We start from the raw sequence: 27,670 nt of genomic DNA on the forward strand, positions 1-27,670 counted from the left end.
TTCAGGGTAAGGGTTAAACCTGAATTATTTTTGCAAAAGGTCATCTGTTTTAAAAGCCATTCAGTTCCAACAATGAGATGCCCAAGATCAATCCCTTTTCAGGTTTTAGGGACACCCATTTTTTTCCTTTTGCAAACCTCTCGCAGATTTATTATGCGAAATTCGAAGGTTCCATCATGGGTTCTCTTTTCGAGAATTTTATTTTCTCCATTCAGGTTAAAGGCTAAGCCTGAGCCTCATTCCGATAAGGTGAATTTTTTTCTCCATTCTATTTTACCCGTTCAGGTTAAGGGTTACACCTGAACCTCATTCTTCTACGAGGTATTTTTTGTCCCATCCAGGTTAAGGGCTAAGCCTGAGCCTCATTCCAATGAGATGAATTTTCTTCTTCATTCTATTTTCTCCTTCAGGTCAAAGGTCAAGCCTGAACCTCGTTCTTTTATGAGGTGTTTTTCAACCCATCCAGGTTAAGGGCTAAGCCTGAGCTTCATTCCGATAAGGTGAATTTTCTTCTTCATTCTCCATTTCATATTTACCATTATCACCAGAGCTAATTCTTCCATACCCAGTCAGATTCTTTTAACTGGAGCATTTTATAACCCAAATTTAGTGTGTTTTTCTTTGCCACTAAGCTCGGTTTTCAACCAGCTTAGTAGCAAAGAGGGGCATCTGTAAACACCCTAAGTTTTCACCTATATTCACAAACACCTGCCTCCTGCCACTGTGGCACACTCTCTGAAGCCTTCAGAAGACCAGTTGGTTGTCATCTGAACTAGGGCTATTCGAGGCCCAAGTTTTACATCAAAATCCAAATATTTTGTCTCGTAATCAAAATTCAATCTCCATTTTAGCCCAATTTCAATCATCAATTTTTGCCTTCCAACAGAAATGTTTAAATCTTTATCTCTGCCAGGGGTTCGGGACTTCAAATCCCTTATCCAGGGTTTGCCTTTTGCAATCATTTCATAACATTCCATATCATTTTATATCATTTTATGTCATTTTATTACATTGCATGGCATTTTTGAGATCCATCACTCTGGCTTTTTTAAAATCTTTTAATCTAGATTCGAATTTTAAAACCCTATCTCGAAATCAACTTCAAAAACCTAAGTTTTAGATCAATATTTGCCTTTTGTCAACCCCCAGGATCTTATATTTCAAAATATTTTCCTTAGAAAGCGATCTGGATTCGTTTTAAACTCAATTTTAACTGATCTCAATTCTTAGATGACACCCATCTAGGTGGTGTCGCTTCTGAACTCCTTTATTTCTTAAATTTCAGAGTTTTAGTTGAACTGAGACTCTATCTTTTTACCTTTTTAAGCCTTTTTTCAAAATCCCATTTCTGTCTTAAACTAGAAGTAGTCCTACACCTTGTCTATTCCTCCATTTTCGCCAAAATCTTAGAGTCTTAGTCGGATTAAGACTATTTCAAAGTTTCAGTCGGATAAGAACTCTACCTTTCACTTCTTTTTTTATCTATTCTTGAGAAAACCTTTCAAAAACTTTCATTTTGGCCAAAATTTTAGAGTTTCAGTTGGACTAGGACTCTGTCCTAGAGTTTTAGTCAGATTAGGACTTTATCCTGATTTCATCCTTTATTCCTGTTTTTCACTTATTTTCAAAAACCTTCTCATCTGACTTTTAAAAAGACAAAAATCTTAGAGTTTTAGTTAGACTAGGACTCTGTATTTCATCTCTATTTTTAATTGTTTTCAACAAAATCTGTCAAAATCTTTTATTTGTGTCAAAATTTTAGAGTTTTAGTTGGACTAGGACTCTATTTCAGAGTTTCAGTCAGATTAGGACTCTATATTTCTTTGTTATTTTTACCTGTTTTCAAGAAAATCTTTCGAAAGAAATCCAAATTTTAGAGTTTTAGTCGGATCAGGAGTCTGTTTCAGAGTCCCAGTTGGATTACGACTCTAATCCTGATTTCATTTTTTAGAGAATCTTTTAAATACTTCTTTATTTATCTTTCAAAACAATCAAATTTTAAAATTTCAGGACTTCATTGTGGAGTTTCAAAATTTTAAGACTCCACCCTAGAGTTTCAATCAGTCCAGAACTCTACTCTGATTTTCTCTTTTTACATTTATTTCACTTATTTTTCGAAAACAGATTCAGTTCTAAGAGTTTCAAAATTTTGAGACTCTATCCTAGAGTCCCAGTTGATTAGGACTCTGACCTTGATCCCATATTTTGTTCATTTTCACTAATCTCTGAGAAGATCTTTTAAAATCTCTTTATTTGTCTTTCAAAAACCCAAATTTAAGAGTTTCAAAATTTCAGGACTTTGTCCGAGAGTTTCAGTGAGTTTAGAACTCTGTTTCCAAACTTTTGTTTCTTATCTGGTGATTTCAACTCCGTTTCAAAAACCTTTTCAGCCTTTATTTCAACTTTTTCAAAACCCTGATATGGGGCCCACACAGTTGGTGCCGCATCTGGAAGAGTTTCAATCCATTTAGGACTCTGATTGATTTAGAACCTCGATTTTATTTTCAAACTTTCTTTTAAAAAACTTTCCTTTTTAAAACCCTTTATTTCAAAAACTTGATTTTCAAATCAGTTTTCAAACTCTCTTCAAGTGAGGCCCACCCTGCAGGGGTGCAAAACCCTAATTTTCAATTTCATTTCATTTTACATCTTTCATATTAAAAAAAATACAAAAATTATATATTAGTTGTTTTTAACCCCTTTATCTTAAAAGTTTTAAAATCATTTTTTGAAAAACAAGTGGGACCCACAGGGGGTGGCGCCACATTTGAGATTTATTTTAAACAATTAGGACTCAATTAGGATAGTAATTAGGGTTTTAGTTAAGTTAGAAGTATATCCCAAAATCGCCCCCCTTTAGTTAGTTTTATTAGATATAATTTCAAAAAGTCAAACAAACCCTAATTAATGCTAATTAATGCCTATAAAAAGGGGAATAGGGGGATCGACCTCCTCTTTAGGCTCTCTCCTCTTTTTTGCTCCTTATTTCTCCTCTAGCAATCCCTCTCTCAAGTTCCTCCATTGTTGCAGCAGCCCCAAAGTAAAACTTCTAACTCTTTTCATTACTTTTTTAGTTTTATTATTTTATTTGGTATTTTTCACCATAACCGCCCCTCTATGCATGATTTTTATAATTTTTTTTGTTCAAGAACCATGTAAATGATTCAAGAAAGTGATCTACAGATCACCCATGATCATCTACACATTTTTGATCTATTGAAATCGTTGTTGATGGGTTCATTATGCTAAACGCCAGAAAAAGATCGAGATTCGACCCTTCGATGGTCGAATCCCTCTTTTAGATGCTAAATCAAATCCCAACCATGCTTTCCTTGAATTTTTTTATTTTATTTCATCATATTAATGTTTATTTTATGTGATCAAGCATCAAATATAAATTCGTTGGATTATTTATTGCTTTTCTTTTATTATTTTTCATGTTTATATTAGGTTATTTATGTTTTATCGATAATCTATAAATCTTGATCCCGGGCACGCGGGAACCACATTATTTTATGTTTGATTTTCTTTCAAAAAATATATTTTTTTAATGTTTTTCAGTGATTTCTCATAAAAAAATCAGATTATTTTGGGTTCTTTAACCCTGTCAAAAAAATAAAAAACCGAACTATGCTTTTTGAACTGTGAAAACGCTATGTAGATTCAGGAACAACTTGCTGAGGCGATATCTCCCTCGTCGAAGATCCGATCGATGATCCATAAGTTGCAATGTGTTTGTTATCCTGTCTAGTGTTTCCTGTACATTTTTTAGATTTTTATATATCTGTTTGCTATTTTGCCTCTGTCAGAAATCATAATCAATTTTACAGAGCCCGTTATGCATCATTAAACCCTAGAACAACTTGGGCAGATCGTATCTCCCTAACCGGAGATCCGATCGATGATCCGTAAAAAGAAGTAGATTAATCTGCATGTTTACTGTCATCTGCAAAAAGTTTAACACAATTTGTTATATTTCCCTGCACCCGAAATCGGATCTGTTTATTTCAACTCATCACGTATAAGCCAGAATCAATCGTATATTGCCGGAACGATATCTCCCTAACCGAAGATGATTTTTCTGATTTATGAAAAAGATAAAATTTGTTTATCTGCATAATATCTCTCCATAAATGTTTATAAATTTCTATGGTGGTATGATACCCGATTCAGGTCTGATACTGTGACAGGTACGTGCCCGTGGGCAAAATCGTATATTTTTAGGTCTTTATTCAATTTTTATACCAAAATAATACCAAAAATATATATTTTTATTGCACTTTAATTTTAGGGTTATCATAAGTGTCCATGTCAATTTTTATGAATTTTAAAATTCATTTGAGGCTTTATTTGATTAAATCATAAAAACAGGATGCCCGGGGAGTCCCGGTTCAACTGAAACATGGGAAAAAAATGCTATTTTCATGATATTTCGATTTTTTTAGGAAAAGTTTTATATTTTTAGGGTTTGATCATTTTTATAATCATGATAGGGTGATTCATACTTGATTTGGTGTTGATTTGAATCCGTTTGATCTTTAAATCAAAAGTTTTATAAAAATCTTTTCTAAAAATCCTGATTTCAAGGCCATAGTCTTGTTTTCAGGAGCATTTTGGTCACTTTTCCCAAAATTCTAAATTTCAAAGTTGTTTCTTTTTATTATTTATTCAATTTTATATCATCTTTTATTATGTTTATCTCAGGAAAACATGGGAAAAGGCTTATATCAGGATAAATCTAGTAATTTCTAGATATAGGCTTATAAAGCTGACATATTTTCACTAACAAGTTTGATAATTTTGTAGGAACATTCAAGATTGTATTTTCTTTATTTTTTTTCTTTAATTTAATTTATTATTGATGTAAATTGTAAAAAATATTGGAATAAGAATTTAATTTCCTGCTTAGAATAATGTTGCATTGCATATAGTGTATTTTCAATAATGTTAATGTGTGATGGATGATGATTCATATAATATTCAAATCCACCATGGTCTACACAAATGACATATGCACTAGCTTCTAAGGAGTTGATAAACTCGGTGGGTTTCATATTTGTGGCCATAGTAAGAATACGAACGAAACCCAGATTTATCTTCTTTTTCTAAGTCATAAATGGCCTACACTCTTAGGCATTTTCAGAAATCATAGCATATTTTTTAAACTTTTCTAAGTATTTACCCCTTTTAGAATCAAATGGGTTATATTCAATCTATATTTGTGGCCATAGTCAGGGATATGAGGAGAATTTATTTCATTGAAATTCTATAAAGCACATAAACTTCCTTTTTCAGAGGATTTTCTCAAAATTTCTTCAGAAAATATCTTTTACAAGATTGCATTCATGCATCACTTAGGTTTAAAATGCATCATGAAACAGGCTTCACAAGGTTATGCACCCCTCTTTTTGATCAAATCAAAAATCCAATCTCAAAAAACTGATTTCTCAAAGTTATCTAGAATTTTCTTTAGAAAATGATTTTCTCAAAGCATTAAGGTTTCCCTTTATTAAAAACGATTTTCAAAGATTCCCCAAATACTTTTCTAAGTTCAATTCATGATTTTCTAAATTCTAATTTCGAAGTTCAAGTTCAAGAGGAATCAACTTTCTCAAAACCATTTGAGTTTTTCTCAGAAATCGATTTTCTAACAAAATCTCAGGATTTTTTCAAAAATCAATTTTTCTTTATCCAAAAATACTTTTCAAATGTGATTCACGATTTTCAATCATCCTCTTCCCAAGTATTTTCCAATATCTGAAGAAAACATCATTTTTTCAATCTGTATTTTCTGAAATTCATAGCACATGCCTGATTCTTTGTGCATTTAGGAATAGAACATCGATTTAGACAAGTTGAGCAAAACAAAGCACCAAATTGATCCTTGGTTTGATTACCCATGATTATGGTGCTAGGAACAGTTGAACCTCGTACCGACAGACGAGTCCTATTCTTCGGAATTATCCTGCATTTTAAAACAGAGGCGAGTTATTTTCAAAATCCTTTTCAAAGGTCAGTTTGATTTGCAAAAGTAAAATTTTGCAATGATAACAGAGAGGATGAAAGCGATACACCAATGGAATTGGAGAATGTAAACCCTTGGTTCTCGCTCAATGAATTCTTATACAATGAAGAGCAATTGAAAATCATTGAAGCAGAAACATCTGATTTGTATGAGCAATTCTGTAATGAAAGACTTAATGATTATGAACAATTCTATTAGCTATCAACACACTCAAACAATCAATAAATTGCTTTGGGTGAAAGGTTTAATGATAACCAGTATTGCTGTGAGTTTTTGAAATATCAAATGATAAAGAATAACTATAAAACAAAATTCTTAAAGAGCTATAATAATAAAGTTATTGTCGTATGTACGAGAAAGAACACTCATATGACAATTGATTGCCCCTAGATGATCCATTGGACAAAGTTATATGGAGTGTGTTTATTTCAAGTGAAGAGGTATGATAGCGAGCATATATGTGGTGGATCACTGGACAACCTTGTAGTGAAGAAAGTGTCTTACAAGTGGATTTCAAGTGTTATTCACAAACACATGATAACTCAAAGATAACTCTAAGAGAAATCATGAATGACATCAGTTGCGAGAAAGGTGTAGAGGTTACTTACAAACAAGCATGATGTGGATAAAAAGACACTAAAACTACATTATATGATTCATTCAAACCATCCTTCAAGATGCTTCCCACTTATTTGGATCATCTAATAAATGTTAATCGAGGATCGCTAGGATACATTAAGATCGATCAAAAAGATGGATTTAAATACATGTTTGTATCCTTTAGGCCAAGCATTGATGGGTTTTTGAAAGGATGCACTCTAATTCTTATGGTAGATGACACATTCCTAAAAGGAAGATACATAGGTATATTGTTGTTGAGACATAGTATTGATCCTTATAGTGAGATGTTTTCGGTAGTTTTTGCAGTTGTTGATAAGGAATCCAAAGATTCATGGGCATGGTTTTTAAAGGTATTAAAGAGTGAATTCACATACTTGGATGAGTTTAGACAGAGAGGAGTATTGATAGTTATCTCAGATATGCATCCAGGTTTAAAGTATATTGTCCCCCACACATGACCTACATGTCATGTTGGATTTTACATGAAGCATTTGACAAAGAACTTTTCAAAGAAATTTAGTTCACCACTCATGCACTTTGATGAAGTACAACTCGACCAACCATGAAATAACAATGCAATTATATTCTTGACAAAGTCAATAAACAAAGCACATACGCATAATATTGCCACTGACGTGGATCTGAAACATTAGAGTAATTGTTACTTTTAAGCGAAAAGATACGGTTGCTTAACGTCTAATACAACGGAGAGCTTCAATTCATATATTCTTTCCATACGTGACAAGCTCCTAATTTCACTTATTGAAAGACTTCATCTTATGCTGATAAATTTTTTTGAGAAAAGAAAGATTGCAAGGCAGCATATGACAGACGTTGTGGTGCCGAAGGTCAAAGAAAAGCTAGATGAACTTAAGAAAAAGGCACAATAAATAGTGTGCAAGTAGTGCATTGCTTCTGACAACCATACGAAACCCGTGACCAATCTCACAGTTACAATGTTGATCTTCAGAAGCGCTTGTGCTCTTGTGAAGAGTAACAAGTTAGCGAAATTTCGTGTAAACATGTGATCATATGCCTTTTATGTGAGGGCAACCTACCAGAGGATTACTGTGATAAGTGGTTCAAAGGTGAATCGTATTGTGCTACATATAATCAATATCCATTCTTCTCGATGGCAGATAACAACATTGTTCCACCTACTCTTATAGTTGTCTATCAATGAAAAGTGGTTCACAAAGTAGAGCGACCTAAGGTTAATAGATGAAGAATAAAATATATGGATATTTTGCTATACAAGTGCACTGTATATGGTGAGGTTGGCCATAACATGGAGTACCATCAATAATAGTATATATATAGTATTGTTTAATGAATTGATTATTTGTATGCATATCCAATAATTTTAATTAATTACTTTATTATGTGTATATCCAATATTTTTTAATTAATTGCTTCTTTATGTGTATATCTAGGCAGTTCGAGATGTATGGTCATACATGTTCTTACAAAACAAAGACATTCAAAGAGCCTTGAGTTTTAAAGAGCAAAGAACAATCGATCGTATATGAGGTATACGCAATATCCTGAATCATGTGTGTATATTTGATATTAATCTTATACAATTTATTTTGTTATTAAGAACATGTTAATGAGGCAGGAAAAGTTACATAAGAGAATACCCCAGAGCCGAAAGAGTATGAGTTTGACAAAAAAAATCTCTTGGCAAGTTATGTAAGTGTTAATTTTGCACGTTCATTTATTTGTTTTTTTGTTACGTTTGCACGTAATTTTGTTTATTCTTTTGTTACCACACTGAATTTAATATATAGCATCTAGCAAGATTCGTAGAAAGACTCCATGTAGCTCACAATGAGGATAAGGAAAGAGACAACTTCCCGAAGACCCTTTACCTTATCTCATGTTTTTGTGAGTTATAAAAGTAATGCTTATATTATTTTAATACCGATTAATAAAAACTAACTGATAAACGTTGTATGTTCACAACAAATGGTCACAACTAAAGGGCAACGAGGTGGGGTAATTAATTGCTTGGAGGGAAACGTCTTTTCATATCATTTCTTTGATCCTGACAAGGTATGTTTTTGCACAACTTTGTATACTTACAAATAAATTTTCATATGCACAACGACGTTACATTAGATTTATGTTACAACTCTTAATTCTTTTCTATTGGGCAACGAGCACTAGGTTCTTTGAGAAATGAACATAAAGAAAAAGAACTTTAGGCTATACAATTTCACGTCAAACACATATTTAACATATAAAAACCTCAAAAAAATAGTACGATAACATAACTTAATCAATAATGTGTTTTTTTTTATGTTTGTTATCTTCTTTTTTATATATGTTTGTTATCTTCTTTTCACGCATATGTGTTGCAGGTTCATTTTTTAGCGCAACTTGGATTCGACCGTTACAAAGATTGGATAGCGCAGAGGATGGAATATATTCATCAACAAGAGAATGAGTAATTACTTTGCATTTGTTTGTTAACTCATTTCGTACATGTATATATATTTTACTTAGTATTTCCTCATTTTACAGGTATGATTGTGCCATATTTTGTCATACAATATATGCAGTACTTGTTAGTTTATATGTCAGTTGTTCATTAGTTTGAGATGTTCATTATAGTTAGTTGTTTGCTAATAAAAGTTTATTTTCAGCAAGACATCACATATATAAAGAATTGTATGATCAAATTCTACAAGCAAATGAAGGAAAGTGCTTCAAAGGGTGCAAAAGATAATAAAAAGGCAGAGACATCGGTTAGAGAGGTACCGAAAGAGTTTGTCGAGCTAACTGAACTGTAGACAATTATGCACCTTTGTAATAGATCAAGTTAAACTTACATTTAATTGGATGAATCAAGTTAAACTTACATTTAATTGGATGTATCAAGTTAAACCTTATAATTGAATGAATCAAGTTAAACTTTGACTATAACTCTGTAATGAAGCTCCAAGTATTAAATGAACTTTGTAATTGTTAAACTTTAAGTTTTTTGATTTCATGCAAACCAACTGTATTTAATTATATGTTAATCATATTAACTTGTCTATACATGAAGAAACAGTTTTGCAAAACTATTCGATTTTTGCTAATTAGTAAGATTTTTGCAAATATACTTCACAAGATTTTGAAACATATATGTGAACAAGTATGATATGCACAAATGAATTGAAAATAGTTGCTGAAATTAGTAGCCGAAAGGAAAGCAAGTTGTGAATCACTAATTAGAGAGAAAAGACAAAAAAAGAAAACCTTAGATTATGCAAAAATAAGCAAGTTAGAAACTATAACGAGTTTATATATGATTCGAGAAATTCATAAAAAATAAAAAATATCATATATTTGTCATAGTTTCACAAATGTTTAAGTACGATATTTGCGATATATGTATATTCACAAATAACTTTTTGCGAGAGCGTACAATATATGCAAAAATGTAAACTATTTACGAAATTAGTGGTAAGTGTTTCACACATAAATTTATGTGATTTCAGGATATATGCAAACATATATATTATCTGCGAGATGTTTCACAAATATTTTTAGGCAAAACATTTTATTATATGCGAAAGAGTATGATATTTGCAATTTTGGTGGTTTTAATTTAATAAAAATGTCGCAAATAAATTTATGCAAGTTCATGAGATCTAAATTCGCATAAAAAAAACCCGTGACTATGGATTTAAATGTGTATTGGACATTTTCAATTGGCAGTATAATTTTATCACAAAGATACCTAAATTCACAGTTGCAAAGGGTAAAAGTGTCCTAACGATATCGAGGTGCACATAGATGGAGCAAGGATGAAGATAGATTTGCAATTTTGAACATCAAACGAATATTGAAAATTGTAGGGTTTTCAGGGAATCGGGTCAAATTACATGTGCAGTACGATCATTTTCCAAACTAAATTTATACATCAAAGTTACAAAAGAGTGTGGATGAGAACTAAGCAACACATTGCCCATAGTCAATGGGTTTAGTGTGGAATGCCTCGCTTTAATGATGAACCGCTAATAGATAATGTTGTTTGGTGATTCCACATAGAGTTACTGAGAGCGCTGATCAGGCGAGGGGTACCTCTGACTGTAGGTCGTCTGGGTGCCTCTGATGCTAATCATCGAGAATGCCATGGTTGGGTGATTGTTCCCAACCATCCATTTTTTATGCTCTAGATGCCATTCATCTAGAGCATCAATGGCTCTGGAAAAAACTTTGTGGGATACACCTAGAGGTTCAGCAATCCAACCATGGCGTTAGGGATGCCATTAATCTCCTGGATGTAGGGAATAAGAAATCATCCTTGAAGAATGGGAATAAGAAACAAGAAGAAAGAACGTAGGGGAAAAAGGAAATTTCCTAAAAAGAAGAAAAAACCAACATAAACTTGGATTTTCAAGATGTTATCCCTTCTAATTTTAAATCATCAAGTGACACCACCACAAAAAATAATAAATATAATCAACAGATATGATTTATATTGCCGCTTAACGGCAAACACAGGATAGTCTTCCAATTTGATGAACTTACATACCATCTTCATTCTTCAAAATGCAAGCCCAGCCTTTATTGATCTGCTTGTAGAGAATCAGCTTATGTGAATGGGAGGATAAATCATGGGCATGGACCATGAATTTCAAAGTTTCGAAAAGATGAGATTATGACAGGTCTTGTCGCAAGGGTAGGGACAATCAGTCTCTTTTATCTCGCTCCGATCAAAATACCAATCCCCGACAGCCACTGCAATTTTCTGCATAAGAACAGAACGGTTAAAGCAGGATGCTGATATTATAACCCAATCCATAAACAAGAAATGATACCAAGATACGTGTGATGTAAATTAAAATGAGCCGTTAAAAAGCACAAATTTTAGCAGTAAACATTTTATTCAAAACAAGAAAAGTTGATTAAGCAAAGTTCACTCTCTCACACACATACATTGTTTCCAGAGAGAGAGAGAGCTCCAGGAGCACCTGTACCCACATAGTAAAAACTATAATTCTTGCAACTCTTGAGGGGGTTTGTCGATGAAACCCTACATATATGATCTACATGCATTTCTTAGTAGAAAACAAGTTTTGGGTCATGTGATTGTGACACACACACACACACACACACATATATATATATATATATATATATATATATATATATATATATATATATATATATATATATATATATATATATATATATATATATATCATAAAAAATCAACAGCCAAAAGGACTTGAGATGCTTTCCAGAAAATATGATTGAATGAATGATTCCTATCAAACAAACTACATTGGATAAATATATGAGAGAAGTGGGTGTGGGAAGCATGCAAACACACAATGTAATGAAAGAACAAGAAAGCAATCAAGCACACAAGATACCCAATTTATGTAGCTCGGTGAAACTGCCTATGTCCATGAGAAGAGTAAGAGAGAAATGTTTATTGAAACTGGCAAGTACATGATGTTAAAGGTCTCTCAAGAACAAGAAAAAATATACTAATATGCTGTCAATATCGATTACCTTGATCTGAAAAGTCAGTACCTTCAACCCAACAAACTGAAACCCTTCGAGTGATATCCGTGACTGAACCTCCTTTCTTCTCCTTTCTTAAGCCCCAACAATATTTCTTTCACACACAAGAACCCCAAAGCCTCTCTCTATCTAGTTCAGTTATTTTGTTTTTCCTCTCGTAAAAGATCTCAGTTGAAACCACCCTCTCATATAGGTTTTGAATTACTACCACTTTTGTGGGTTCCCAAAATACCCACATATAGGTAGTTTTCAAAACAAAGAGGGAAACCTCCAAAACATTGGGGTTTCCTTAGAGCCATATGAAAGGGACTATAAGTGGGTCCCATGTGGCAAGGCAAAGCCACACACCAACGAATGCAATAGAGGTTGTTATAAGGGAACCCAGGCACCCTAAGAGTCGTGAGATCGATTTGGGAGCCGATTCGTGCACAAAGAAGGGGGATTTTGCGATTTTCTAAGTGCATTTCCATCATTTTTCCACTCAAGGAAGTGGGTTAAGGTAAAAAAATCCCTATTCTTTAATTCTTATTGAGTTTTTTGGAGAAAGATGGTATCACAGGATCCGGCATGGCAACGAGACACTCAAGTAATGAGTGAAAACCAATTGAAAATCAAGTGCAACTATTGAAAAAATTCTTTTTCAGGTGATATCTCTCGATTGAAGCATCATTTAGCAAGGACACATCATAATGTTGCAGCATGCACATCAAGAAAATTGTTGGATGCCGCGAAATGACAATGTCAACAATTATTTGATGATCTAAGAGGAAAAAAGACAAGAAAGAGAGATGAATAAGGCATAAATGGAGATGATGCAGAGCCCTGGGAGGATGTGTATTACGAAGAGATCCCTACTTCTTATCCTACATCCCCTAGCATAGGATCAAAAGTAAAAAGTTTTGCAGCAAAAGGGAAAGGTATGACTAGTGTCAGTAGTATTGTCGTCACGGGCACAAAAAGAAGAGGAACAAGAGAAAGTAGAGGATAAGACAGTTCTTAGAGTGGAGGTAGAGCTAGAGGATCTATTAAGAGCTTTTTCCCTCTTACGATTGCCCCTGGGGTGCAACTCGACATTCGTACTGCTATGACTTCTCAACATTTAATCGAGCAGGCGAATGTTATAGTTAGGAGATGACTCTATGATGCCTGCATTCCTTTTAATGCAACAAATTCCTTTCATTTTCAGGCCATGACAGATGCCATAACCAGTATCGGGCTTGGATATAAAATGCCTTCATATCATGCTTTGAGAGAAAAAAAAATTTATACTAATGTGAAAAAGTGAAGGCATATTGTGATGAGATGGTGTAGCATCAATGGCAAATGTGTGGACAAACAGAAAGTCAAGGACCTTGATCAATTTCTTTGTCTATTGCCCCAAAGGAATTATGTTTTTGAAGTCAATTGATTTGTCTGATATGCTTTTATTAGGTTGTGCAAGAGGTTGAACCTCAAAATATTGTGCAATTTATTATTGATAATGCAACAAATTATAGGGTAGCAAGTAAAGAATTGAAAAACAAAATTGGGTCATTCTTTTGGATCCCGTGTGTTGCACATTGCGTAGACCTCATGCTTGAGGACATCGACAACATGGATGAGATAAAATAGATAGTTGAATATGGCCTTCTTTATTACCAAACCCAGATCCTATCGGATCTAGTCATACCCAACCGGTGGACACCCCTAGATGGTAGCCAAGTTGACTCACATGACCATACAATATCACCTCCAATTGACTTCCAAGACAACTTTTGAGTTTAGAAATAAATTTTCATGCTAGATAAGACAACATAAAGGCAACATCGAAAAGCTAGAAAATACTTTTCATGAAAAAATCAAAATTCACAAAATGAATGTCCAATTCAAAAGCGACAATGAGGGCAAGAGACTTTTGAAGCAGCTGTTTACATACTACCTTGTTCATGTCATCAAACATGAAGAAGATGCACTTTGCTACTATCAACCAAAACGCACAGAAAAAAACAAACCATTCACTACAAGGAGCAAAGTCAATATCAGCGACTATAAAACCCGAGATTTTCTTTGGTAATTAAAGTGAATAAATGATGAATTATTAGTGCATCTATGACTATAGTGTGAATTCTTGATTTTGACTAATTACGAAATTTTCATCTCTAAGTTATGAAAAACATTGCAAAAATAATTGTAAAAATTTAAAGTATCTTAGGCTAAATGAGAAAGTAAGTGGTTTTAGATTTTGGACTTTGGGTTTGGATCTAAATTCGGCTTTTCGATCCAATATGGTTCTAAAGTGATAATTACATTGGATCCAATTTAAAATATTAACTGGACCCAATAGCCATGGATTGGACCCTCATACGGGACGTCCTATGTGGACCCCCATTTGGATCCAGGAGTCCATGTGGGTTAAAATCTTATTTAGTTTTAATTTTGAAAATTAAATAAATAAATAAATAAGGGAGATAATTAAGATCTTAATTGAAAAATTAACTTAAATTATTAATTATGATAATAAAGAGGGTGGGACGTCCCACACCTCTTGAATAAAATTAAAGTAAATGATTTTTAATTTTTTTTTACTCATTATTTTTAAAATCGGTTTATTGGGTTGTATTCTTGACAGGTAAAGGCAACCACAGTAAAAATATGGTGATTTTATATGCGATAAATTTTTTTTGGTAGATTTTATAAAAACGGGTTATCAGGGATCCACATTTCCCTTGCGACTTGTACTTATGATTAGACAGTAACATGTTTGTATCTTATTGTTTTTTCTGTTTTTCTGTCATATTTCGCATATTATCAGTGTTAAGACACCTTATTGAATCATGAACAAAGAACCAAATACTGAGAAAGAACCAAAACCCTGATTTCTCAAAAATCGATTTAGGGTTTTGGGCTTTTTCTTGGAATTTGATTCTTATGAATGCATATGCTTTTGAGATTTGGTATTTTTAAGATATTTGCAGCATAAACTGAATTAAATTATGTGTAATTACCATGGGTAAGCATGGCTACAACTAAATATAATTAAAAACATATGAGCCTTCCTATTCGGGCTTATGAGGGCTTAAACCGGGAAAATCGACTTGTGTGTTTTTTGTTATGGGTTAATTATAATAAACTCATTGATTCAATCTGTTATCATGGATATTTTAATCAGGTCTGATATGATTTGAAGTACTGAAAAATCAACACATTAATCGAAACGGTTTATGGGAGCTCCTATCGAGAAAATCGGGTTTCGTAGCTCTAATTATGTTTTGATGTTGTTAAGATTGGTCGACCATCTGAAGCTTCTGTTATTCTTAAAGTTGTTTTTTTTAGTATTTTATATATAATGAGGGACCCATATGTAATTTTCTTTTTAGGCTAACCTCTATTTAAACTAGAGGAGATTAGCCCTAATGGATTATCAACTCTCTCTCTCTCTGCCTCGGTTCCTACGTGCTTCATTAAAGTTTCAACATGGTATCAGAGCAGCGTGCGATCTTGGGTGCCTGAGTTTCAGCATCATCTTCCCTCAAGCAACATCTCATCGGATAGTCGGAGAAGATCAACATCTTTCTCTGTTGATCAGCGTTCTGTTCTTCTTTGTGAAGATCAGACCTGGCGACAGTTCTGCAGTCAGACCTAGTCACAACTATGAAGATCTGACTAGAGGTCATGACTCAGATTTGAAGCAAGATCTGGAAGCTGTATAAAGACCCAACATGGAAATTATGTGAAGGTGGATCGCATGAAGACAGATCGTGTGTAGAAGATCGGGCGTGAAGGTGGAAATCATGTGAAGGTGGAGAGAAAGACCCAATGATCGTGGAACCAGATCAAGTGGAGATCTGGACTATTGAAGGTATTTTCTTTTGTCAGAGGGTGATCTGGAATCAGATTTGACGTCAGGTCTGGTTGTCGCAAAAGGAAGAAAGGTATTAAATTATCGTAGATCTGTATATTTTTTTGTTGGATCAGACTAGTTTTTTAGGATACGATCGCAGATCTTGAAGGAAGTTGCGCAGAAATAACAAGGTGTTATGGTGAAGGCCTATTACAGACCACTATCTACGTATTGCGGAGTTTTTTTTTGTTGTTGATCTGATACAAATCTGGGTATTATGGTGAAGGCCTATAACAGTCGTTGATCTGCGTAGTGTGGAGCCGATATTTAGTTCGTGAAGTTTTTTTTTTGGAGTGGAGAGTTATTTTTTGGTATTCGATTTTTTAAGTTGTGACAGTGTTGAATCTATCCTCAAAGCGTGTCAATGGTGGTAGAGTGGAGGTTGAATAATTCTACAGTTTTGGGCATGAACCAGACACATCTTTATCGTGTTGGATGTGTGGTCTTGATAAGCAACCTATAGCCATCCTTTGTTGAGGTGAAAAGTTTTGGTCAAGTTTCTCTAAAATTATATTTGAAGTTTGGATCTGAACAGTCGGTGGTCGTGTATCTCAGATTTCATTGGTGAAATCAAAACTTGATATAGTCGGTTTCATAGTTGGTTGTTGGTGTGTGCATGTGGTTGTATCTGCGTTTTTTAGTCAAGCCCATTATTTTATCTTATGGCTTAAGTGGTTAAATCAGATGCAGATTACTCCAATGATTATGTAACTCTTAGCCGGGCTAAATATGACGAGCTCCTTGCTTTACGCTCATCTACTTCGAAGTCTTCTGTTGCGAAGGTTGCGTGCTCGGCAGGTGATGGCCTATCTGACCAAGATGGTAGGTGGATCATTGATTCAGGAGCATCCAGACACTTATGCGGAAATTCGTGTAACTTTTTAAGTTTAAAACCTGTCTGATAAAAAAGGGGTAGTTCTTGCTGATGGCAGCTCTTCCCCAATTGTAGGGCAGGGAAACATGTCTATTTCCCCTACTCTTCAATTGTCGAATGTTCTTCATGCTCCCTCTTTTCCACAAAATTTATTATCTGTCAGTCGAATGACAAAAGAGCTGAATTGTAGGGTGATTTTTGATCCTATGGGTTGTACCTTTCAGGACTTGCTGATGAGGAAGAGGATTGGTGGTGGCTATGAGGAAAGTGGTCTATATTATCTACATCAACCTGTGGGTTCAGTTTACTCTGCTGTTACATCATCCTCAAGTCCTTTACTGTGGCATCATCGTCTGGGTCACCTTCCAGTACCAAAACTTCGTTGTGTCATTCCTCATATACCTCCTTCAGTCTCTTTTCAGTGTGAAACCTGTCAATTGGGAAAACATTGTCGAAGCTCCTTTCCCTCTAGTCAGAGTCCGTCGAGTCAAAGACTGTTTGATCTCCTTCATGTCGATGTATGGAGTCCGAGTAGGATTCCTAGTAGGATTCCTAGTAGGACTCAATGTCGTTATTATTTGGTTATTGTTGATGATTTCTCAAGGTTATTGTGGGTGTTCCTGTTAAAGGATCGATCTCAAGGCCCTATCATTCTTAAATCTTTAATTGCTGAAATAAAGACTCAAATTGACTTGTGTGTCAAGATTGTTCCAACTGATAATGCTCTTGAATTCAAATCCAAAGACTTACTTCAATTCTATTCTGCTAATGGGATTCAACCTCAATTTACATGTCTCCATACATCCCAACAAAATGGTGTGGCGGAGAGGAAGCATAGAAAAATCCTCAATGTCGCTCGGTGCCCAATAATTCAATCCAATATGCCTGCGTCATACTGGGGCGATGCGATTTTGACTGTCGGCTTTCTCATAAATCGTATGCCTTCAAATTCTGTAGAATACCAGATCCCAATTCAAATTCTCCATCCAAAGGTTCCTCTTTTTCCTATCCCCCCTAAAGTTTTTGGATGTGTGTGTTTTGTACACAAGCTGGGTCCTAATCAAGATAAACTTGATTCGCAGTCCATTAAATGTGTTTTCCTTGGGTACCCTAAGAATAAAAAAGGATATTGTTGCTATGACCCTACTTCCCATAAAGAGTATGTCAGTGAGGATGTTACTTTTTTTAAGTCTATTCCATATTTTTCGAGTACTACTCTAAGGCGACAGGAGAGCCATGGAGATATCCTTCCTCTGCCAATTCCTCCTTTTCCATTAGAGTCGCTTCCTCCACATTCCTTGGCTCCATCCTCTGGTGTGTCTCGCTACCGAAACCCTCCCATAGTATACACTCACAGGATATCACCTACCTCCATGCCCCCAAACGCTCCTTCTCCTGAGGTAAGTATCTTTGAGCATATTGATGTTTCTGCTCTTGATGATGACCTTCCTATTGCTCTGCGCAAGGGAAAGAGACAGTGCACTCTTCATCCAATTTCTCAGTTTGTTTCAGAAGTTAATTTTGGGGCATCTATGAAGAATTTTATTTTGGATATGTCTGCCTCCTCTGTTCCACTTCATCACAGTCAAGCTCTACTCGACCCGAAATGGATGCAGGCTATGCGGGATGAGATGGATGCCCTATGCTCTCGAGACACTTGGGACTTGGTTGATCCTCCTACTGATGCAGATATTGTTGGCTGCAAATGGGTATATACCATTAAGTATAACTCAGATGGGTTGAACGATACAAAGCCCGGTTGGTTGCAAAAGGCTATACTCAGACTTATGGTGTTGACTTTTTTGAAACCTTTTCCCCAGTTGCTCGCCTTGGCACTATTCATCTCGTGCTTTCTATTGTTGTGCACTATGGTTGGCCCTTATCTCAGTTGGATGTCAAGAATGCCTTTTTATATGGGGATTTGCATGAAACAGTCTACATGCAACAACCCCCAGGTTTTGAGGTTCAAGGGGAGTGTCAGAAGGTGTGCAAGTTGAAGAAGGCTATTTATGGCCTGAAGCAGAGCCCTCGGGCATGGTTTCACAAATTATTTGAGGTTATGTCGTGTTTTGGATTTGTCAGGTCAGCTTCAAACCACTCCTTGTTTATTAAGAAAACTAGTGCTGAAATTGTTGTTATGGTGGTATATGTCGATGACATCATATTGACAGGGAGCAGTGCCCAAGATATTTTTGCAACAAAAGATCTTTAGAAACATTTTGTTACTAAAGATCTTGGTTCCCTCCGATATTTTTTGGGGATCGAAGTGGCAAGAAACAAAGAGGGCTTAGTTTTGTCGCAAAGAAAGTATGTTTTGGATTTATTAAAAGAGACTGAAATGCTAGGAGCGAAGCCAACTAGTATTCCGATGGATCCCAAAACTCATATGCTCGAGGAGAAGTCTGAATATGTGGATAGTACCAGTTTTAGATCCTTGGTGGGTAAGTTGTTATATGTGACTGTTACTAGACCTGACATTTCATTAGCCGTGAGTAAAATCAGTCAATTCATGGATAAACCTACCAAAGTTCACTGGGATGCAGCTACGATGGTTCTCAGGTACTTAAAGTCATCTCTTGGTAAAGGACTGTTGTTTAAACAAAATTCCTCTTTAGACGTTGTTTACACTAACGCAGATTATGCGGGGTCTATTAAAGATAGAAAGTCAACAACAGGATTTTGTGTTTTTGTGGGAGGAAATCTTGTTACCTGGAGGAGTAAGAAACAAACTGTTGTAGCTAGGTCGAGTGCTGAATCGGAATACCGAGTTATGGCTCAGACAACAACTAAAATTATGTGGGTAAAATCAGTTTTGATTGACCTTCAGGTGAAAGTATCCCTACCTATGACGATGGTGTGTGACAATAGGGCTGCTACATATATTTACTAACAACCCAGTTTTTAATGAAAGGACCAAACATATTTAAGTTGACTGTCACTACGTGACCTGGTTCAGGCTGGTTATATTTGCACAGATCATGTATCCTCCGAAGATCAAGTGTCTGATGTCTTCACCAAGGCTCTAGTGAGGCCTAGTTTCTCTCATTGCTGTGACAAGCTGAGCATGATTGATATCTATGCTCCAGCTTGAGGGGGAGTGTTAAGATTAGTCGACCATCTGAAGCTTCTTTTATTCTTACAGTTGTTTTTTTTAGTATTTTATATAATGAGGGACCCATATGTAATTTTCTTTTTAGGCTAACCTCTATTTAAACTAGAGGAGATTAGCCCTAATGGATTATCAACTCTCTCTCTCTCTGCCTCGGTTCCTACGTGCTTCATTAAAGTTTCAACATGGTATCAGAGCAGCGTGCGATCTTGGGTGCCTGAGTTTCAGCATCATCTTCCCTCGAGCAACATCTCATCGGATAGTCGGAGAAGATCAACATCTTTCTCTGTTGATCAGCGTTCTGTTCTTCTTTGTGAAGATCAGACCTGGCGACAGTTCTGCAGTCAGACCTAGTCACAACTATGAAGATCTGACTAGAGGTCATGACTCAGATTTGAAGCAAGATCTGGAAGCTGTATAAAGACCCAACATGGAAATTATGTGAAGGTGGATCGCATGAAGACAGATCGTGTGTAGAAGATCGGGCGTGAAGGTGGAAATCATGTGAAGGTGGAGAGAAAGACCCAATGATCGTGGAACCAGATCAAGTGGAGATCTGGACTATTGAAGGTATTTTCTTTTGTCAGAGGGTGATCTGGAATCAGATTTGACGTCAGGTCTGGTTGTCGCAAAAGGAAGAAAGGTATTAAATTATCGTAGATCTGTATATTTTTTTGTTGGATCAGACTAGTTTTTTAGGATACGATCGCAGATCTTGAAGGAAGTTGCGCAGAAATAACAAGGTGTTATGGTGAAGGCCTATTACAGACCACTATCTACGTATTGCGGAGTTTTTTTTTGTTGTTGATCTGATACAAATCTGGGTATTATGGTGAAGGCCTATAACAGTCGTTGATCTGCGTAGTGTGGAGCCGATATTTAGTTCGTGAAGTTTTTTTTTTGGAGTGGAGAGTTATTTTTTGGTATTCGATTTTTTAAGTTGTGACAGTGTTGAATCTATCCTCAAAGCGTGTCAATGGTGGTAGAGTGGAGGTTGAATAATTCTACAGTTTTGGGCATGAACCAGACACATCTTTATCGTGTTGGATGTGTGGTCTTGATAAGCAACCTATAGCCATCCTTTGTTGAGGTGGAAAGTTTTGGTCAAGTTTCTCTAAAATTATATTTGAAGTTTGGATCTGAACAGTCGGTGGTCGTGTATCTCAGATTTCATTGGTGAAATCAAAACTTGATATAGTCGGTTTCATAGTTGGTTGTTGGTGTGTGCATGTGGTTGTATCTGCGTTTTTTAGTCAAGCCCATTATTTTATCTTATGGCTTAAGTGGTTAAATCAGATGCAGATTACTCCAATGATTATGTAACTCTTAGCCGGGCTAAATATGACGAGCTCCTTGCTTTACGCTCATCTACTTCGAAGTCTTCTGTTGCGAAGGTTGCGTGCTCGGCAGGTGATGGCCTATCTGACCAAGATGGTAGGTGGATCATTGATTCAGGAGCATCCAGACACTTATGCGGAAATTCGTGTAACTTTTTAAGTTTAAAACCTGTCTGATAAAAAAGGGGTAGTTCTTGCTGATGGCAGCTCTTCCCCAATTGTAGGGCAGGGAAACATGTCTATTTCCCCTACTCTTCAATTGTCGAATGTTCTTCATGCTCCCTCTTTTCCACAAAATTTATTATCTGTCAGTCGAATGACAAAAGAGCTGAATTGTAGGGTGATTTTTGATCCTATGGGTTGTACCTTTCAGGACTTGCTGATGAGGAAGAGGATTGGTGGTGGCTATGAGGAAAGTGGTCTATATTATCTACATCAACCTGTGGGTTCAGTTTACTCTGCTGTTACATCATCCTCAAGTCCTTTACTGTGGCATCATCGTCTGGGTCACCTTCCAGTACCAAAACTTCGTTGTGTCATTCCTCATATACCTCCTTCAGTCTCTTTTCAGTGTGAAACCTGTCAATTGGGAAAACATTGTCGAAGCTCCTTTCCCTCTAGTCAGAGTCCGTCGAGTCAAAGACTGTTTGATCTCCTTCATGTCGATGTATGGAGTCCGAGTAGGATTCCTAGTAGGATTCCTAGTAGGACTCAATGTCGTTATTATTTGGTTATTGTTGATGATTTCTCAAGGTTATTGTGGGTGTTCCTGTTAAAGGATCGATCTCAAGGCCCTATCATTCTTAAATCTTTAATTGCTGAAATAAAGACTCAAATTGACTTGTGTGTCAAGATTGTTCCAACTGATAATGCTCTTGAATTCAAATCCAAAGACTTACTTCAATTCTATTCTGCTAATGGGATTCAACCTCAATTTACATGTCTCCATACATCCCAACAAAATGGTGTGGCGGAGAGGAAGCATAGAAAAATCCTCAATGTCGCTCGGTGCCCAATAATTCAATCCAATATGCCTGCGTCATACTGGGGCGATGCGATTTTGACTGTCGGCTTTCTCATAAATCGTATGCCTTCAAATTCTGTAGAATACCAGATCCCAATTCAAATTCTCCATCCAAAGGTTCCTCTTTTTCCTATCCCCCCTAAAGTTTTTGGATGTGTGTGTTTTGTACACAAGCTGGGTCCTAATCAAGATAAACTTGATTCGCAGTCCATTAAATGTGTTTTCCTTGGGTACCCTAAGAATAAAAAAGGATATTGTTGCTATGACCCTACTTCCCATAAAGAGTATGTCAGTGAGGATGTTACTTTTTTTAAGTCTATTCCATATTTTTCGAGTACTACTCTAAGGCGACAGGAGAGCCATGGAGATATCCTTCCTCTGCCAATTCCTCCTTTTCCATTAGAGTCGCTTCCTCCACATTCCTTGGCTCCATCCTCTGGTGTGTCTCGCTACCGAAACCCTCCCATAGTATACACTCACAGGATATCACCTACCTCCATGCCCCCAAACGCTCCTTCTCCTGAGGTAAGTATCTTTGAGCATATTGATGTTTCTGCTCTTGATGATGACCTTCCTATTGCTCTGCGCAAGGGAAAGAGACAGTGCACTCTTCATCCAATTTCTCAGTTTGTTTCAGAAGTTAATTTTGGGGCATCTATGAAGAATTTTATTTTGGATATGTCTGCCTCCTCTGTTCCACTTCATCACAGTCAAGCTCTACTCGACCCGAAATGGATGCAGGCTATGCGGGATGAGATGGATGCCCTATGCTCTCGAGACACTTGGGACTTGGTTGATCCTCCTACTGATGCAGATATTGTTGGCTGCAAATGGGTATATACCATTAAGTATAACTCAGATGGGTTGAACGATACAAAGCCCGGTTGGTTGCAAAAGGCTATACTCAGACTTATGGTGTTGACTTTTTTGAAACCTTTTCCCCAGTTGCTCGCCTTGGCACTATTCATCTCGTGCTTTCTATTGTTGTGCACTATGGTTGGCCCTTATCTCAGTTGGATGTCAAGAATGCCTTTTTATATGGGGATTTGCATGAAACAGTCTACATGCAACAACCCCCAGGTTTTGAGGTTCAAGGGGAGTGTCAGAAGGTGTGCAAGTTGAAGAAGGCTATTTATGGCCTGAAGCAGAGCCCTCGGGCATGGTTTCACAAATTATTTGAGGTTATGTCGTGTTTTGGATTTGTCAGGTCAGCTTCAAACCACTCCTTGTTTATTAAGAAAACTAGTGCTGAAATTGTTGTTATGGTGGTATATGTCGATGACATCATATTGACAGGGAGCAGTGCCCAAGATATTTTTGCAACAAAAGATCTTTAGAAACATTTTGTTACTAAAGATCTTGGTTCCCTCCGATATTTTTTGGGGATCGAAGTGGCAAGAAACAAAGAGGGCTTAGTTTTGTCGCAAAGAAAGTATGTTTTGGATTTATTAAAAGAGACTGAAATGCTAGGAGCGAAGCCAACTAGTATTCCGATGGATCCCAAAACTCATATGCTCGAGGAGAAGTCTGAATATGTGGATAGTACCAGTTTTAGATCCTTGGTGGGTAAGTTGTTATATGTGACTGTTACTAGACCTGACATTTCATTAGCCGTGAGTAAAATCAGTCAATTCATGGATAAACCTACCAAAGTTCACTGGGATGCAGCTACGATGGTTCTCAGGTACTTAAAGTCATCTCTTGGTAAAGGACTGTTGTTTAAACAAAATTCCTCTTTAGACGTTGTTTACACTAACGCAGATTATGCGGGGTCTATTAAAGATAGAAAGTCAACAACAGGATTTTGTGTTTTTGTGGGAGGAAATCTTGTTACCTGGAGGAGTAAGAAACAAACTGTTGTAGCTAGGTCGAGTGCTGAATCGGAATACCGAGTTATGGCTCAGACAACAACTAAAATTATGTGGGTAAAATCAGTTTTGATTGACCTTCAGGTGAAAGTATCCCTACCTATGACGATGGTGTGTGACAATAGGGCTGCTACATATATTTACTAACAACCCAGTTTTTAATGAAAGGACCAAACATATTTAAGTTGACTGTCACTACGTGACCTGGTTCAGGCTGGTTATATTTGCACAGATCATGTATCCTCCGAAGATCAAGTGTCTGATGTCTTCACCAAGGCTCTAGTGAGGCCTAGTTTCTCTCATTGCTGTGACAAGCTGAGCATGATTGATATCTATGCTCCAGCTTGAGGGGGAGTGTTAAGATTAGTCGACCATCTGAAGCTTCTTTTATTCTTACAGTTGTTTTTTTTAGTATTTTATATATGAGGGACCCATATGTAATTTTCTTTTTAGGCTAACCTCTATTTAAACTAGAGGAGATTAGCCCTAATGGATTATCAACTTTCCCTCTCTCTCTCTCTGCCGACCTCTCTCTCTGCCTCAGTTCCTGTGTGCTTCGTTAAAGTTTCAACAGATGTTTTTTTCAAATTTTTCACAAATTCAGTTTTGAATTATATAAGATCTGATATAAATATTTATGATAGAGATAGAAGTGAGTTAGATCACGATCGGTAAGTTATGGTTTTGGTGTAAGGATGCCCTGTGTCTAAGAAATATGCTCCTACACAAATTGTATTTGATATTCAGAATCCAATCCACTCATGATAGCATAACTGTATTTATTTTTATGATAAATTGAGCATGAGCATGATCTTATTTACAAAGAATGTGAAATATGAATATGGTGTTTGATGGCATTGTAATTTGGCAAAACATGTTTCAGTTGTACCGTTTCGGGCTACTCTAACCACGAGACCTAAATAACTTGTTAGTGATTTAGAACTGTGGTTCATAGAATGATTTCTATTTGTAATAATGTAATAACCAAAAAAAAAACGTGTTTTTCCTTTATAAAATAATGTGAAATGTGCAAAATGGGCCTAGGATCCGTATTTTGGATCCAGGACCCATAAAGGAGTATATACATATATAATTAATGTCATATATAAAATATATATATATATATATATATATAAATTTAGTGCAGGGATCCACAATTGGATCCATTTGGATCCAACTTGTGGATCCACATTGTTGGTAAGACACGGATCCACACCGCAATGGGGTGTCGCGGATCAAGACTGTGTCTGGATCCCGGGTCTCGGTCTCGGTGTAACGCCCCAAAATTTTAACCCAAATTTAAGAGGAAATTTTTTTTTTTCATAACAGCCGAAACAAGAAAGAATATAGGGTTAAGTATTTTGAGACATTACGGTGGAGAGAAAACCCAACACATTTATTTTATTCCATTTATCAATGAAAATCATCAGAGTTAAAATCATAAAAGGAACTCAAACTATCCCTGGAACAATAAATCCAAAAATCTCGATCCGATGCCTCATCCCGCAGCCGCTCATAAACCTTATTCTTTACCTGAAAAAAAATAGTAAATTGATTGGAATTAGACTACCATGTCTAAGTAGGAAAACTGTAACTCTTAATGCAGGTATATCATGAATCTAGCATGTGATGTGAGTGTCAAGTGTGAATCTTTAGCATATACCATAGCACGTAAAGCAGACTATGCAGACCTATAGCTAAGTAAGTAGGCAGATTATGCAACAGCTATAATTAAGCAAGTAAAGCTTTTATGCAACAACAATAACAGTAACATGCATAACTTTCAGATAATAGTCACAATATGAATTTAATTACTTCGTATCCACACATTTCAGGATCTGCATTTCATCACACGCTCAGAACATAAAGCATGTTAGAAAGGATACGAAATTGTCTCTTTAATAACTCCATTCACTGTGATACCTAGTTGTTCTAATTATTGTTTATCTTTTCTTATCCCGTGGGTACACACGGGCCAAGGCAACCATCACAGAAGAGAACGTTCGGGGGTATATTATTCAAAGTTATTCTATTAACCCGAACATTCTAACTGAGACTGAAAATCCTAAGGGAGCGGCCAGTGACCGAGAGAAACTCCCAAAGGCCAAAACCAAAACAGGATGCATCCCTAACTTCTGCAGAAGAACATGGAGCTACCACCTAGGACACATTTGGTAGTCCGGGTCCCCCAACTCTGAGGACTGAGACCAACGAGTCACTTTACGCTCGAAACTAAACACATGTCCCCAGAGTTTTGTACCACCTACCCTCTCCAAGGTAAGCCCGAATCTGAGTGGGTTAATCTTTTCATTTAATTATTTTCCCGAAGTATAGGGCATTTCCCCAACTTCTTTCTACTATCATAGCAGTAGAATTCCCAATCTTAGTCATTTCACCAAGGGGTATAGAACAGTTCCCATCCTTTGTCGTATTGATTGCATAACCCACTCAAAGTGCTCCGGTGCCTTTAAACCAGTCAAACACGAATGCCCCCGGTGCCTTTAAACCAGTCGGACAACAATATTATCTTTTCATTTTCATGTGGATTTATATCATAACTTCGATGGTCTATACATGACCCTCAACACACTGGCTTGACATTCATATGTCCACAACAAACTGACCCATAGGTTCGGTTTTCAGTTCCTCATTCATCATCCTTATTATTATTTATTTATTCTTCATTAGCAAATTGCCACCACGTACCATTAGGTTTTGACTTGTGACATCCCAACACAGGGTGGCATGTATTAAAAACTCCGCCAACAAGCAAAGACACTGTTGGTGTCCTATTACTGAGCATGCACTATAGTCCTAGAGATTTGGTAATATAACTATATACATTTCTCCCAACACACTCTCATTTGAACATTCCACAAGATATACAGCTTAGTTGGCATTTGATACTTTCAGCAATTATGTAGTGTTAGGCAATAGTACTTCAGAAAAATATACAGTTTAACAAGCGTATGGACATTGGAGAATAAGCATCTTAATGGCCATATGAATCTTCTAGATGATATACATATAATAGGCATTGGAACATTTTAAGGAATATGCAATTGAACATCATAAATTATGCAGCTTAATATGCGACTAACTATCCACTGAATATACAAGTTACTATGTAGTTGAACACCAAATTTTCAATATCAACTGAACAAGACATACTAGAGAATGTATCTCAAACATCACTGAGAAGCACAGGACTGAATCAGTTTTAATCTGAGAAGGCATATGGGTTCCACTAAAACAGATCGCAGCCAACATACTTTAAACGATGAGAAAGAAGCTTATGAGACTGTAACATATTTAATTTCACACATCATGCATACAAGTGTATAAGCTTATACATGATCACAACTACTCAGATCTGATCACAGCCCACAAAATAATAGGAAAATCC

The 27,670-nt window shown here is 36.1% G+C and overlaps 1 protein-coding gene across 1 annotated transcript in view; it reads right to left on the reverse strand.

Moving 5' to 3' along the window:
* Positions 1-11,027: 11,027 nt before the first annotated feature.
* Positions 11,028-27,670, reverse strand: part of LOC149845803 (pectin acetylesterase 12-like) — a 105,860-nt gene continuing 89,217 nt past the window's right edge. Inside the window, exon 12 of the mRNA XM_089996024.1 lies at positions 11,028-11,390. Coding sequence (XP_089852150.1) covers positions 11,277-11,390 — 114 coding nt within the window. The 3' untranslated portion in view covers positions 11,028-11,276. The remainder of the gene's footprint in view (positions 11,391-27,670) is intronic.

The sequence above is a fragment of the Nuphar pumila genome, chromosome 2, assembly GCF_984573655.1.
Source record: "Nuphar pumila chromosome 2, dmNupPumi1.hap1.1, whole genome shotgun sequence".
In the NCBI taxonomy this organism is placed as follows: domain Eukaryota; kingdom Viridiplantae; phylum Streptophyta; class Magnoliopsida; order Nymphaeales; family Nymphaeaceae; genus Nuphar; species Nuphar pumila.